The 14,591-nt window shown below is 46.0% G+C and overlaps 2 protein-coding genes across 2 annotated transcripts; both read right to left on the bottom strand.

The window, feature by feature from the left end:
* Positions 1–10,260: 10,260 nt before the first annotated feature.
* Positions 10,261–11,456, bottom strand: LOC112890769. Its single transcript, XM_025957626.1, has 2 exons — positions 10,953–11,456; positions 10,261–10,829 (listed from the first exon to the last, which is right to left on the bottom strand). The coding sequence occupies exons 1-2, from the start codon at positions 11,027–11,029 to the stop codon at positions 10,412–10,414; spliced, it is 495 nt and encodes a 164-aa protein (XP_025813411.1). The 5' UTR covers positions 11,030–11,456; the 3' UTR covers positions 10,261–10,411.
* A 316-nt stretch (positions 11,457–11,772) lies between these two features.
* Positions 11,773–13,813, bottom strand: LOC112890770. Its single transcript, XM_025957627.1, has 4 exons — positions 13,657–13,813; positions 12,349–12,444; positions 12,119–12,268; positions 11,773–11,996 (listed from the first exon to the last, which is right to left on the bottom strand). Exons 2-3 carry the CDS (start codon positions 12,440–12,442, stop codon positions 12,123–12,125), a joined length of 240 nt encoding a protein of 79 aa, XP_025813412.1. The 5' UTR covers positions 12,443–12,444; positions 13,657–13,813; the 3' UTR covers positions 11,773–11,996; positions 12,119–12,122.
* Positions 13,814–14,591: the final 778 nt, after the last annotated feature.

Below are 14,591 nucleotides of genomic sequence, written 5' to 3'. Positions count from 1 at the left end.
TTTTGTTCACCCGAAACGCGCGCGCAGCCGTCCATCGCGATCTGACGGTCGTGATCGAGCCGCGCATCACTGGGCTCCTTTTGGCCCAGGCGGGATGGGGAAATGGCGGCCCGGGCCAAGGTTTTCTTGCGCGCGCGGGCGTGAAAGCTGGCCCTTAACGGGCCGATTTGCATTGGGCTGTGGCGCGCGCAGGTCTTTTTTCCCCGCTGGGCCGCCGCGCACAAAAAGGCCGGGCGGGCTGGATCAACAGGAAGGGACAGTGCATCGGGTTTCAATTTTCAGAGTAAATTTTTCAATAGAATTTCAATGAATTTGATGTATTTCAAATTCAAATTTGGTTGAACCTTGATGCAATGCTTCTAAAAGACAAAATTAGACATAATTTTGATAGAATTTAAGTTTTCCGCTGCAAAGATTAAATAGATTTATTTTCTAATATTTTCTTGTCTTGTCATTTAAATTTGAACCAACGGGAGAATTTAAATTTTCAAGGCAAATAGATAATTTTTGAATGGCAATATTTTTATTATTTGACCAACGTTAACAATGACAATATTGCAATTACTATAATATTATCTTTTGATAAGATATTTTTCAAGTATTAATTCCAATTATGCCCAACGGTGATTTAGACTTTATACAAAAAGAAATTATGTTATAATCTTTTTGATAGATAATTTTCATGTATTACTTCTAATTCTGCCCAACAGTGTTTTAGACTTAATACAAAAGGTCATTGCATGTATAAATTTTGACCAACGTCATTTTTAAAATATGTAACAATATATTTGAATTTATTTTAATGCTCTCACCACTCATGAATATTTTTCAAGAGGATTATCAATGATGTTTTCCATCAATGATATTCCTATCTTAAAAGGAGACAATTACCATGAATGGTACAGAAAGCTAGACCTGTATTTCATTATGGGTGAATTGATTTGGGTCCTAGCTACACCGACTCCCACAGAGCCTGTGACTCCTGTGAGGGAGGACACAAACACAGATGCTTCTTGGAAGCAAACAGAGATTTCTTCTAAGAAAGCAAAAGCAGATTATGAGAGGCTTTATGCTAAATGGTTCCCTGCCAATAAGAAATGTTTGGCAGTGGTAAAGAACACTATTGAGCCTGCCGTTATGGGCTTAATACCAGATTGTGCCATTGTCACAGAGTATCTTGAGAAGTTAAAGAACCAGTATACTGGTTCTTCAAAGATTTATGCAACCCAGTTGATAAAACAACTGGTTTCAGAAAGATACAATGGAGGTGGCATCAGAGAACATATTCATCGCATGGTCAACCAGAATAATAAGCTTAAGTCATTGGACCTTGCCTTCAAGGAGGATCACATTGTCCATTTGGTTTTTGCTTCGTTACCTAAAGAATTTGACACTTTTGGTGTCAACTATAACACCCAACCGGATACTTGGGATATAGAAAAGACCATTGCGATGTGTGTTCAGGAGGAGGAGAGGATAAGATCCACCACTGGCGGATCTTTAAACTATGTGAACAAGAAAAAGAATGCCAATTTCAAAGGCAAATTTTCTTCCTCCTCTAAAGGAAAAAGCTCTCATCAACACAGACCTCAAGAAGGACAGGTTCTAGTAGAGAAGGACCAGTGTCTCTACTGCAAAGAAAGGGGTCATTACAAGAAAAATTGTCATAGATACTTAAAGATGATCAAGAAAAAAAGAGGTGAGAATATTATTTCGTTCATTAATGAATCCTTGTATATATATAGAATATTCAAAAACCATTTGGTGAATTGATTTAGGAGCAACAATTTATGTTGCAAATTCATTGCAGGGATTCCGTTCGACGAGAACCACTCAAAGAAGCGAAAGACAAATTAAAATTGCCAACGGAGCCCAGGCAGATGTTGAAGCAGTGGGTGATGTTCATTTGGAACTCGACACTAGTTTTATCATAATTCTTAGAGATATTTTATATGTACCTTCTTTACAGAGAAACTTAATTAGTGTGTCTTGCCTGGACAAAGATGGTTATACCTGTCTATTTGGAGATGGCAGGTGTTTGATAGAATGTAATGATACGGTTATTTCCATTGCATTCAGAAGAAATGATCTTTATTTGATATCATTGCGTGAAAGTGTGAATTCCGTATGCGATAACAACGTGAATGTATTATCGTCTACACTTGCGAATAGAAAACGGAAAAGAACTCACGATGCGTCGTCGAAATTATGGCACTGTCCTTTAGGCCATATGTCGAGGGGGAGAATAGAAAGATTAGTTAAAAATGATATTCTTCCTCCATTAGAGTTTTTCGACTTAGAACAATGCATTGAATGCATAAAAGAAAAATTCGTAAAGAAAATAAAGAAAAATGCTAAGAGGAGCACAGGTGTATTAGAGATAATTCACACAAATATCTGTGGTCCGTTCAATGTAAAGAATGTGGATGGTTATGACTCATTCATAATGTTCACAGATGATTATTCCCGTTATGGATACATTTATCCAATTAAAGAAAGATCTGAAGCTTTGGATAAATTTAAAATATTCAAGGCTGAAATAGACAATCAACATGATTTAAAGATTAAAATCGTAAGATCCGATCGTGGAGGGGAATACTACGGTCGACATACCCCATATGGCCAAGTTACAGGACCTTTTGCAAAGTTCCTGATGGAGCAAGGCATAGTAGCCCAGTACTCAATGCCGGGGGAATCTCAGCAGAACGGAGTGGCTGAAAGACGTAATCGTACCCTGATGGATATGGTGCGAAGTGTGATCAGTGACTCTATGTTGCCAGTGAATTTATGGATGCAGGCTCAAGTCTATGGTAGACCCCAAAGAACAAGGAAGTCCGCTATTCCTGACGACTATGAAGTCTATAATAGCGAAGAAATTCAAATGGAGGATGATCCCACTTCATTTGAAGAAGCCATGAGAAGTGAATACTCATCAAAATGGCTTGATGTCATGAAAGATGAAATCAAATCGATAAGTACCAACGAAGTTTGGGACTTAGAGGAAATTCCTAAAGGAGCCAAGACAGTAGGCTGCAAATGGGTCTACAAAACCAAATGTGACTCCTAAGGGAATATAGATAAATTTAAAGCACGACTCGTGGCAAAAGGATACACACAAAGAGAAGGAATTGATTACAATGAGACCTTTTCTCCAGTCTCATGTAAAGATTCTTTCAGAGTTATAATGGCCCTTGTGGCTCATTATGATCTATAATTGCATCAGATGGATGTGAAGACAGCATTCCTAAACGGGGATCTGGATGAAACTGTCTACATGGCACAGCTGAAAGGTTTTGTCATGGAAGGCAAAGAAAAATTGGGATGCCGTCTAAAGAAATCTATTTATGTGCTAAAGCAAGATTCAAGACAGTGGTACTTGAAGTTTGATAAAACAATAAAAGAGTTCAGGTTTAAAGAAAATGTTGAGGACAATTACGTTTACGCAAAGTTCAAGAATGGGAAGTATATCTTTCTAATCCTGTACGTGGATGACATCCTACTGGCAAGTAGTGATGTCAGTCTGTTATTAGAAACGAAAAAGTTTTTATCCTCACACTTTGAGATGAAAGATCTTGGTGAAGCAAGATTCATTTTAGGAATCGAGATTCATCGAGACAGAATGAAAGGGGTATTAGGATTATCCCAAAAAATATACATAGAAAAGGTTCTAAAGAAATTCAATATGCATAAATGCAGTGTCTCACCTGCACCTATAGTTAAGGGCGACAGATATGGGGAATTTCAATGTCCTAAGAATTAATATGAAATTGATCAGATGAAGATAGTACCATATGCTTCAGCTGTGGGAAGCTTACAGTATGCACAAGTGTGCACAGCCCTGATATAGTCTATGTTACCAAGTTGCTTGGCAGATTCCAGAGTAATCCAGGACCAGAACACTGGAAGTTAGTAAAGAAAGTTCTGCGCTATTTACAAGAAACAAAAGGCCTCATTTTAACATACAGAAAAATAGAATCCTTGCGTATCGTAGGATACTCAGACTCCGATTATGCAGGGGATGACAGAAAATCCACGTCTGGGTATGTGTTCACCCTCGCAGGGGGAGCAATATCGTGAAAAAGTTGCAAACAAACCGTCACTACATCGTCCGCAATGTATGCCGAGTTTGTTGCGTGTTATGAGGCTACGGGGCAGGTGAATTGGCTTAAGAAGTTTATACCCGGTCTGAGAATGGTCGATGACATATCTAGACCACTAAAGTTGTACTACGACAATGAGCCCGCAGTAATATATGCACACAACAATAAGACAAGTGGTGCTGCCAAACACATTGACATAAAGTATTATATTGTGAAAGATAAAGTCCGAGATCAGATTATAAATCTCGAGTATATAAGCACAGTAAAGATGCTTGCGGATTCATTAATGAAAGGCTTACCACCCAGCGTGTTCAAGGAACACGTAGCCGGCATGGGGCTAAGGGATAGCTTGTGATCTTCGGACTATAAGGGCCCAAAAGGTTAAAAAATCTGTTTCGGAACGGAGGCATGTATTGTAGCTGTTAAATCTACCAGCAGATGACTGTGACGATGAGGCATGCTCTATGCATAAATCCATGATGAAATGAGAAAAAGTAAATGGAAAGAAAAAGAAAAGGTACACGGTGAGATCAAGGGGGAGACTGTTAGTTTGATCTCCCAGAGACCCTCAGGCCCCAACGGGCCCGATAGGCCTCCGCTCACCCGCGCTCTGATCGAGGGCGCTCTAGCTCGTTCTTAGCTGGTGGGCTCCCGTCGCGCTGCGCTATAAAAGAAGGTGGGGGCCAGCAGCACACGTGACGAGGTTCACCGCCGCCGCCGCCACCCCATCGACACCGTAAACCCTAGCCGATCTAAGGAGGCGCTGCAGCGGCGGGAAGATCCACCTATGGCCATCCTCAACACCATCGCCTCAACCCCGTGCACACAGTCGCGACCCCAGGCTCGGCTACCGCAAGCGTCAGCACGGCCCCAACCATGGCAGGCTCCTCTGCATCGCCCGCGACGCAGGGTCACGAAGGTATAACCCCGTGCCTTTTCTCCTCTCCATCTCTTACGCGCTCGACTTGGTTTAGATTCACTCGAGGTCTTCCGATCTTTTTCACGCGGTAGTTGACCCCCAACACTAACACTAGAACCTTCTAAATCAAATCAAACTATCAAACAAAATATTTCATGTTTCGATGTCCTCACTTGCAATCACCAGTCCAGCACTGATAGCCTGGGCTGGTCATGTGAGGCGTTGGTGCTTTTGCCAGCTGTCTCCTCAAGACGAATGAAGATCCTCGTCTCCTGATCAGCCATCCACTCGTAATCAGTACATGCGGGTACTTTATAAGGGGAAGCGAGAAGCTAGGAAAGAGGAAGTAAGGAAGTAGAGAAAGTCCACCTCGTTTTTGACCCTTTGGATGCTTCGTTTTAAGCGCGGGGGAGGTGAATTTTTCTCTCTAACCCTTAGGGTGCGTTTGGTTCAGCTGTGAGCTGTGAAAAAACTGCTATTAGATATCTGCTGTGAAAAATTTGCTGTGAGATGCCTGCTGTGAAAAAGCTGAAAGTCGTTTGGTTCAAACTGCTATGAGTTATCGACTGTGAAAAAGTTATATATTGTCTTTATACAAATTGACAGTATACAATATTTCTTTGTGATGATCAAATTTTTTTCCTTTAAATCTTTATTTTTATGTATATAAAAATATTTGGAGTTAACTTTTTATTCTTTTTTATTTTTATTTTCCTATATATGAAAACTTTTATTTTCTTATATATAAAAAAGAATTGAAATGGTATATATGTGACCAATAGTAGATGTGTAGTTTTCACAAATTCGGAAAAGCTGCAAAAGTAGGATACAATCTACTTTCAAATTTATACTACAGAAAAGCAGCTTTTTCAAAGCAGCCGCAGAAAAGCTGAACTCCTTTGGTTCAGCTTCTGCTTTCTGAAAGTAGAAGCAGGTTTAGAAAGCTGAACCAAACACAGTTTTAGTGGGATAAACACTGTAAGGATGCACCTGGGCCTTTACATGGGCAGTGTCTTCCCCACATTCTTCAAAACCTTTATGAAGTTTGAACCATTGGATCACATATCAATACTCCCGATATACCTTCGTATGTTTTGTGCCCCCATCTGTGTTGTATTGGGCCGATTTCATCCCAAAATAATACACAAAATATGTGCTTTTTCGATTCTTGGTTTTTCGGTTTGTGTTTTTCTCTATGCTAACCATGCTGGATCACTGCCCATCGTGTATGTAGTTGTTGTTATTTTCTGGACAAAATAATATACGAAACCTAGACGCTACTTGGGAACAAATCTTTGATATTCTAGCAAAAATAATATAGAAAAAATATGCTTCTGGTTTGCTTCCATGAAAATCGATCCTCCTGACCTCGAGCGAACAACTATATCTGAGAATCATCCTGACCCGTTGCTCGAGAGAAAACTCTATCGAATCTAGTAAACCGTTTACAAAATTGCTCCTAGAGTTGGTAGAAATTTACTTGCTCTCTACCATCGTATAAAAGATGCCTTTTAGGGTTCGGATACCCATCCCCCACCTGACCACATTGCTCTGCTGCGCTACCGCCGCCGCCAAGGGGCAAGGTGCACACCCCCTCCGTCCGGCTACCGGAATCTGTCGGGCCGCCAAAAGGACCTCTTTTGAATCCCCTGCGACCGACGCCCTCCATCCAGCAGCTCGCGGGGCCCCTCCGGTAAAGGACGGCACGCGACATCCGCCGCCATTGTTGCTAGCACTCCAACGCAATGAGTAGTCGCCGGTGCGCTGCTCCCTCCTACCAAGGTAATATAATATTAATTTTGAACCTCCCATTTCTGACTGCAAGATTTGTTGTGTTTAGATGAATAATAGTGCGGGCTGCAAATGTTTCATGTGTGAATACATTGTAGTTATACCAATTTTAGCATGATTTATTAGAATATTGCATAGCAAGCCGATCAGTAGAGTGTTGCTCTTAAATTTATAGGCTTGCCACTCCTGTTTCATCCAAGACAATACTATAGATGGTAAACGGGGTGTGGATGTGTGCGCGCGTGTAAAATGACCATAACTACCATAAAATGAAAAGCCAAACCGGAGGGGTTCAATGGTCCGACCAGTGGAACAAGCACCACAGTTCAGTAATGCTCATATTCGTATATCAATGTATATTCCATTATGTATTACACATAATTGCTGGTGAGACGGTGGAAGTGGAATTTGGTTTATAGACCAGGGTTCAAATCCTTCTTCCTTTTTTATTCTTAATTTTCTCCTTGTTTTAAGTTTTGTGTCTTCATCTGTGTTGTATTGGGCCGATTTCAGCCGGAAAAAATACACGGAATATGTGCCTTTTCCCTTGTTGAAACCAATCTTTTAATGAATTACTATTGTGATTTTAATATGAATGTGGCATTGATGTCATCGGTTTTTAGCAGTAGTTATGTTTGTCGTACGAGGCGACCCTATCTAAAATTTTGGGTGAGCTCCACCACTAACTCCAAACCCCTAGCCTAACAACCAGAGTGAAAAGTCGAGCCGACTTGGTCGCCGTTCGCCAGTTCAGTGGTCCGACCAGTGGGTCAACCAGTTAAACCACGATTTAGTAATAATATTCTATCTACAAATGTATATTCCATTAATGTATCACACCCATAAATTGCCGGTGAGATGGTGGAGGTGGAATTTGATCTATAAACTAAGACTCAAACCCTTCTCCCCTTTTAATTCTTATTTTCTCGTTGTTTTAAGCTTTGTGCCTCCATCTCTGTTGTATTGGGCCGATCTCATCCTAAAATAATATGCAAAATACGTGTTATTTTCTTGTTGAAACCAATCTTTTAAGCGAACCGAGCTGACAAGGTCCGGTTCGATTTTTCGATTTGTATTTTTTCTATGCTAACCATGCTGGATCACTTCCCATCGCTACAGGATCATTGGCCAAAATAATATACGAAACCTTAGACCCTATTTGGGAAAAGATCTTTGGTATCTTGGCTAAAATAGTATACGAAACAATGTGAATCTGGTTTGCTTCCACGAAAATTGGTTCTTCTAGCCGCGAGTAACTATGTGTGAGAATCATCCCAGCTCGTCATTTGGTGGAAAACCCCTTGGAGTTGGTAGGAAACTACTTGCCCTCCGCCATTATATAAAAAGATACCTTCTAGGGTTTGGGTACCCCTGCCCTCTTGACTGCATCGGTCTGCTGTGCCGCCGCCGCTGTCGGGGGTGAGTTGAACCTGGGCCCAACGAGTAGTCTTCCAGGTAATATTGATTTTGATCCTCCTATTTTCAATTGCAAGATTGGTTGTGTTTAGGTGAATATGATTCACGTGTGAACGCGCGGTAGTTGGTTTACCAATTTTAGCATGATTTATTAGAATATTGCATAGTAAGTTTATCGGTACAGTGTTGCTCTTAAATTGATGGGCCTGACGCTCCTGTTTCATCGAAGAAAATACTATAGACGATAAAACAGGGATTAGGGGCGCGCACGCGTAAATTGACCATAAAATGAAAAGCCGAACCGACGTGATTGTCGGTTCACTGGTTCAGTAGTCCGACCCATAAATTGCTGTTGCTGGTGAGATGGTGAAGGTGGGATTTGGTCGATAGACCAGGATTCAAATCCTTCTTCCCTTTTATTACACATACTCTGGAGCACTGCCCATCACTAGAGGATCGTTGTTGTTATTTTCTTCATCTTTGCTACCTGCTTCCCCCACTTTTTCTTTCCTTTTTAGCAGCAATTTTGTTCATCTTACGTAATTCTTATTTGTTACAGGAGCTAATAAGACCATGGAGAGCATCACATACATGGATACCACCACCATGTCCATGCTCTTGGCGATGGTCGATCGGACCCCGGGGCTGGGCTGAGCTCCCATCTGGAATTCTGCGCTCCATCACTCACTTGCTGAGCTGCACCCGCTTCATCTCCACCTGCCCCAGCTGGCGTGCGGCCTTCATGGAAGCCAAACCCTCCCTCTGCAAGCTCCACCCACCTCTCATGATCCGAAGCTGCGCCCAGTTAAGCAACGATGCCCACTCTGGAGTTCATCACGCATGGCAGCTCCAGCTCATGGACCCGGCCAATCCAAGCCTCAGGTTCCACCGCCCAGTTCCGGCAACCATTCCACCCGGCATGGAGTTCGTAGGGTGTTCCTACGGCCATGCGATCTTCGCCGACTTGTTGGTCTCGGAGACGGGAGGCAACATCACCATGATCGACGTGTGCACCGGCGTCCAAGTTTCCTCTCCACCATGCCCGGAATTAGCAAAGGCGGCGGCCTACCGTTTCGACTACATTGATCTCCTTTGCTGCACACTCACAGCTCCAATATCATCGCCCAAGGCATGCCTCCTCGTCAGCACCCGCAACATTGTTGGCCGGCTGCTTGTTTGGCGAATCGGAAGAGATGATTGCCAGCACGCGACAACGGATCCTGGCGGCGGCGGGTTAGGACCCATCGACCAGATCGTGGCATTCCAGGACAAGATCATCGCCTTGGATTGGGACTTGAGCCTCTACACCGTGCACCTGGATGACGCCGAGCTTGGCATGAGCATCCGACCCCTGCTCATCGCGGAGGAGAACGATGGCGGCATGGTCAACAATGATGAGCTTTTGAACCCGCAGTTGGTTCGTGGTGGTGTGTGGAGATAAGCTCGCCTTGGTTGCCTTGTCGATTTCTGACTGGGGGAGCCTTGTTTTCTTCCACCTTGACGGCCTCGATTCGCTGACGGAACCGCCACGGTGGTCGCCGGTGCCGGAGCTGGACGGCGCGGTCTTCATTAGCGGCGCCGAGGAAGGGCAAATGGTCTTCGAGGATCGGCACGGAAGGTGGGTGCTCTCCAGCGCCCGCCCAGAGAGATGGGAAGGGGAGAAGCAGCTATGTAGGTTGCTGCCCAGCTGGGTGTCGCCCAGTGTGCTCTCCCTGGATGGTTAGCCACCGCCGTGCAGTTCGGTTAATCAGGAGCCTGAACTTGGTGTTCGGATAAAGACTTGTAATCTTTGTTATTGCTCTCTACCGTGTTTATGGATACAATGCAAAATGCTGCTCGTTTGGACTCTTGATCTGTATGTGAACCCTTTTTTTTCCCGTTGAGGGTTTGGTGCTTCGTTTCTGTTTTTCTTTTCAATAAGGCGATTCTTCATTTCCTTCTTCCGGAATGTGATGCATGTTACTGAAATTGCACTGCCAAAGAACTTGAGATGCAAATTCTTGGAGCTCTGAACCAGCAGTGACTTTTGGAACCTTCTAGAAAGAGGAGACTAGTGATTTATTCCATTAGGAAGGAAGCTTATTTGCTAAAGCTATCGTCCTCGATTGCTAGTTGCAGCTACAGGGATGAGAGCCTGAGACCACCAAGGCTACACGGTGGTGGCGGCGGCGGCGCGCGTGGACGTTCACTTGGCGTCGGCTCTGGCCATGTCAACGGCGGGCCTCTCGACGTCCTCCATGTCCTCGCGCACGAACACCGCCTGGTCCAGCACCGACGGCCCAGGCTGCTCGTGCGGGCCGTCACCGCCGCTGCCGCTGCCGTTGCCGGTGGCCTCCTCGGCGGGGACGAAGACGCCCGTCTCATGGTCGGGCACCCAGGCGTCGTCGGCCTCGGCGCCCACGCCGCCCAGCGCGTCGACCGCCTCATCCGGGAGCAGCGTCGAGGACCGGTCCCCCTGGACCACCTCCACGTTCTTGCGGTTCAGCGACGCCTCCACCTGCGCCGCGGTGACCGCCGCCGCCTCTTCGTGACGGTCCGCGCTCTGGTCCTCCTCCCGGCGCAGCTGGGTGCTGCTGTGCGACAAACCCCGAGCTCCCCCGCGCCTGCAAAAATCATCAGGGTCATATGTGCAAGGTGCGAGAAAAGGGAAGGAACTTCCAGATCGAAAATGCATCCATGGACCCTGCACGAACTCAGGTCAGATGGTGCGCTTGTTATGATGTTACCTGCACGAGGAGAGCGCGGCGGCGAGCCCACTCCGGCGGGCGGTGGCGGCGGCGATCGCTCTCGTGGCCATGGACATGGAGCAGCGGACAAGCAAAGCTTAGCTAGCCGGAGCAAAGACTAGTCAGCGAGCGAAGGAAGGGATCTACCGGGGGAGAGCAAGAACTTATCGGTGCGGTCGTCCTCTCCCCTTGCTGCTGGATCACTCCCTTGTTAGTTTACTGCTCCCGGATCGGGCATGCCACGACGCGTGCGGAGCGCAGAGGAGTGTGGTCTCTGGTGAGTAATGGCGTGGCGACACGATGCCGTAGGGGTTGGGCGTGGCAGTTTTATAGGGCCCAGGGCACTGGTGGTCGGTGGAGGAAAGAGAGAGACCTGGCCGGCGGCTACGGCCACCGCCTTTTGCTCATCGGGTCAGCACGCCTGGGCAATACTACTTTACTCTGGTTCTGAAGAAAAGTTTGTGTCTGAGTTCAGTCAAAACGCGAGATCTATGCTAGCTGTTTCTACCTGACAAAAATTTACATCCGTGTCATCCCAAGCAGACCACCGCAACCCTTGACCAAAGCAAAGCAGCAGCGTGCGTGCATTTCTAACAGACAGACACGCAGATATGCGTGAGCGACACTGAAGAAGCGCCTCGAGAACGGCCGCAAGATTCTTGCCAAGAGGTGGCCATCGTGATCTCACAGCAACTTCACAATGAGAGCATCTGGACGCTGGGGTTAAACAACTAGCCCGAATCTTCTGCATCAGTAGACAAGGCACATATTCCAGTCACCCAGCGCGACACAGATCACTCGACAGCCGACACCTCAGAGAGAGCCCAGAAGCAAAGTTCAGGCCGCGGAGCCTAAGAACAATCATCCGGGATGACAAATGTCCAAAGCAAATATGCTTCCGAAGAGACAAGACTGCACTGGACGAAAGGAAGCACCGATTTATTCAGACCAAGCAAGTACTACTAATCTGTGATGAACACAGCACAGGCAGCTTGTAGCTACAACCATCAGTTTATCACCGTGCCGAGTTTGGTCCATCACCGCCTGAACATGGAATTGAAAGTTCAGGTTCAGAACTTCAAATCTAACAAAGGTGAGTGAAACAAGCCTTGTGAACGGGCACTCGTTCAGGGGCAAGTGGCACGACAGACGTTTTGGCACCCTACCTGATCAAGGCTTGAGATCCTTGACGATGAAGTTCTGGCGGCTGATGGGGTTCATGACCACCGGAGGCCCTGCGGTGCGAGGCCAGGCCTGGAACTGCTTGTCCGTCGCCTCCCACCACTCCTTGTCCGACACAGTCCTTGGTGTTGTGCCTGGTCACCATTCAGTACAAACATTAACAGGAGCAGAGATATTTTGCGGTGGCAGCTTGAGGTCGGGCACCCTTCCTTACCTCCGAAAACCTTCTTCTGTGCCACTAGGACGTCGGAGCCATATGCGATGATGAAGGAGGCAGCAAGGCCAGCGATGATGTACTTGCCAGACATTGCTGAAACCACACGATTTAGCACGGGAAAATGGTTACTGATACATGAAAGGAAAGTATTACAAACTAGACGTGTAAACATATTAAAGGCAAGTACCAGAGGCATGGTTCACAAGGAAACATTGGAGTATATTATCTTTTTTTCAAAGCCACACAGGGCGATAAAACCTTGTGCTAGATTCAGAGGTTTGCAACAAGTATGCCATTTGGTTGAAAACACAATCGACAGTGAGCCTGACCCAAATGATCCTTTAGAGTACCAGTGTGGTAGTGTACTACATGTAAATGAGAGTTGAAATATGATGAACTGTGGTTAAGTCCATGTCGCTATCCATGTTAGCCTTGAGAATGACAATTTTCATTAAATTGCTTCGTCATTTAGTCTCAAAGGCTGTAATTTGAGGCCCAAATTAAAATAATCAGGGGTCATATTGCATGCATCCAGAGACAAGCAGTTTTTTCCAATTTTGTGGTTATAACATTCATTTTGACTCCCCATTGAAAACTAAATTAAAACCCAACCAGTTTCTGAGCCAGTAGGGGTGTGTTACATGACCCTTAACAAATCCAGCAGTAATGTCCCTTGCAGGCACTACAGAATACAGATTCAGCGGGACCTTTCTGTGTTACTACTTACTAACAGTGGTTAGACGACCAACCACAGGAGGAACAGCTCCTCCATGGGCACTGCAATACAGTCATGCAGCAGGCCAAAGATCACTGAATACTGCCTGTCTGCCTCTGAATACACTTTGCTGATGCAGCAGATCTGCCACATCCATCCCCCCTTGTCACCGTCTGCTGCTGCTCGGTGCTCACACCTCGATGCTCAGAGCTCCAATACTCGGGAGAAGTTAAATTACGCTACATAGTATCATAATCCGAACAGGTTTGGACGGTGGAACCTCGTAATCTCTGCAATTTGCTGCAAGTGATTACTATAACACAAGTGGCGGTTTTAACCTGCAGCTGCACTGCACCGCGTGTGTCCCCAGGAACCGACGGCGCGGTTGAGAGAGAAAATTCTATTCTGCCCACGGCAAAGCGCCAATCCAGATTACTAAGCACAAGACTAGCTGTCGGTTCCTCTTCAGATCTTAGTTTATGGAAGGAAGGGGGAAAGAAGGGGTCAAGAAATGCAGGGAGGCAGCCAGTGACGGCGAGATTTCAGACAGGCAAGGAACTTGGGGAGAGAAAGGGATCATTACTTTATACCTTAACAATTGGTGTCCCTTCTCGGCGCCTGATCGAGTCGAGCGACGGTTCTTGCTTGCTGCTCCGGCTGCGGTGCGGGAGGATTCTGGAGAGAGCAAGAAGAGATGAGGTGGGGGCGTCGGTGAGCGATGTGAGCTGTGTCGGGCCACGACACCATACCAGCATACACGTGGAGGGAGACGGAGAACAACGGCAGGGGGAAAAAGTAACCGGACTGGATCTCGGCCCAAAGATATGCGTGCGTTAGTGGCCCGAAGGAAACGGACCAAAAGGAAATTCGGCTCATTAAGAGGCCCAGATAGTTTTGCTCTCCGGCGCTGAGCAGATCAGAGAAGTTGAGAACTCCCCAAGCCAAACGGCCGAGACGCGGTCCGGCGCCCGGGGCACCTCCTCCTCCTCTGTCCTCACACCAAAGCTGCCCGCCTCCCGCGCCGCCGTCCAGGATGATGAAAAGCATGAACCGAACAACCATTCAAGGAACTTGATTGAAGCCAAGGCCATTTGCCCAAACCTGAAAGGACGGAGCAGGATGGAACTATTGATGCTAGAGAAATGAGCAGGAACAGGGGATTGGTTTTCATCTGCAACGAAGCAGCAAGCACCCGCAGATGTTTCAAACTCGAGGATTCCGATTTCAAGAGCATCAGAACAAGTCATCTGCACAGGCGCGCAGCTGGGCGTCCTAAGCGGCAAGCCAATGCAAGCCTGTTGGATTATTTTTTTTTGAACAACGGCCACAAACTACGCCATTTCTATTGATATAGAAGAAGGTCCCAGCGGATCATTTATAGGAGAAAAAAAAGAAGAGACTGTACAAAAAAAACAACAAGAATGCAAGAGCTATACAGATCCGAACGAGGTCCTAAGCTCCCTCCAGAAGGGCAGAGAGGTGCTTGGCTCCTGCAACGCCCCAAATTCTAGCCTCTTCCTTAATC

The sequence above is a fragment of the Panicum hallii genome, chromosome 4 (assembly GCF_002211085.1).
Source record: "Panicum hallii strain FIL2 chromosome 4, PHallii_v3.1, whole genome shotgun sequence".
Taxonomy (NCBI): domain Eukaryota; kingdom Viridiplantae; phylum Streptophyta; class Magnoliopsida; order Poales; family Poaceae; genus Panicum; species Panicum hallii.
This window is presented reverse-complemented; position numbering and strand designations above follow the sequence as displayed.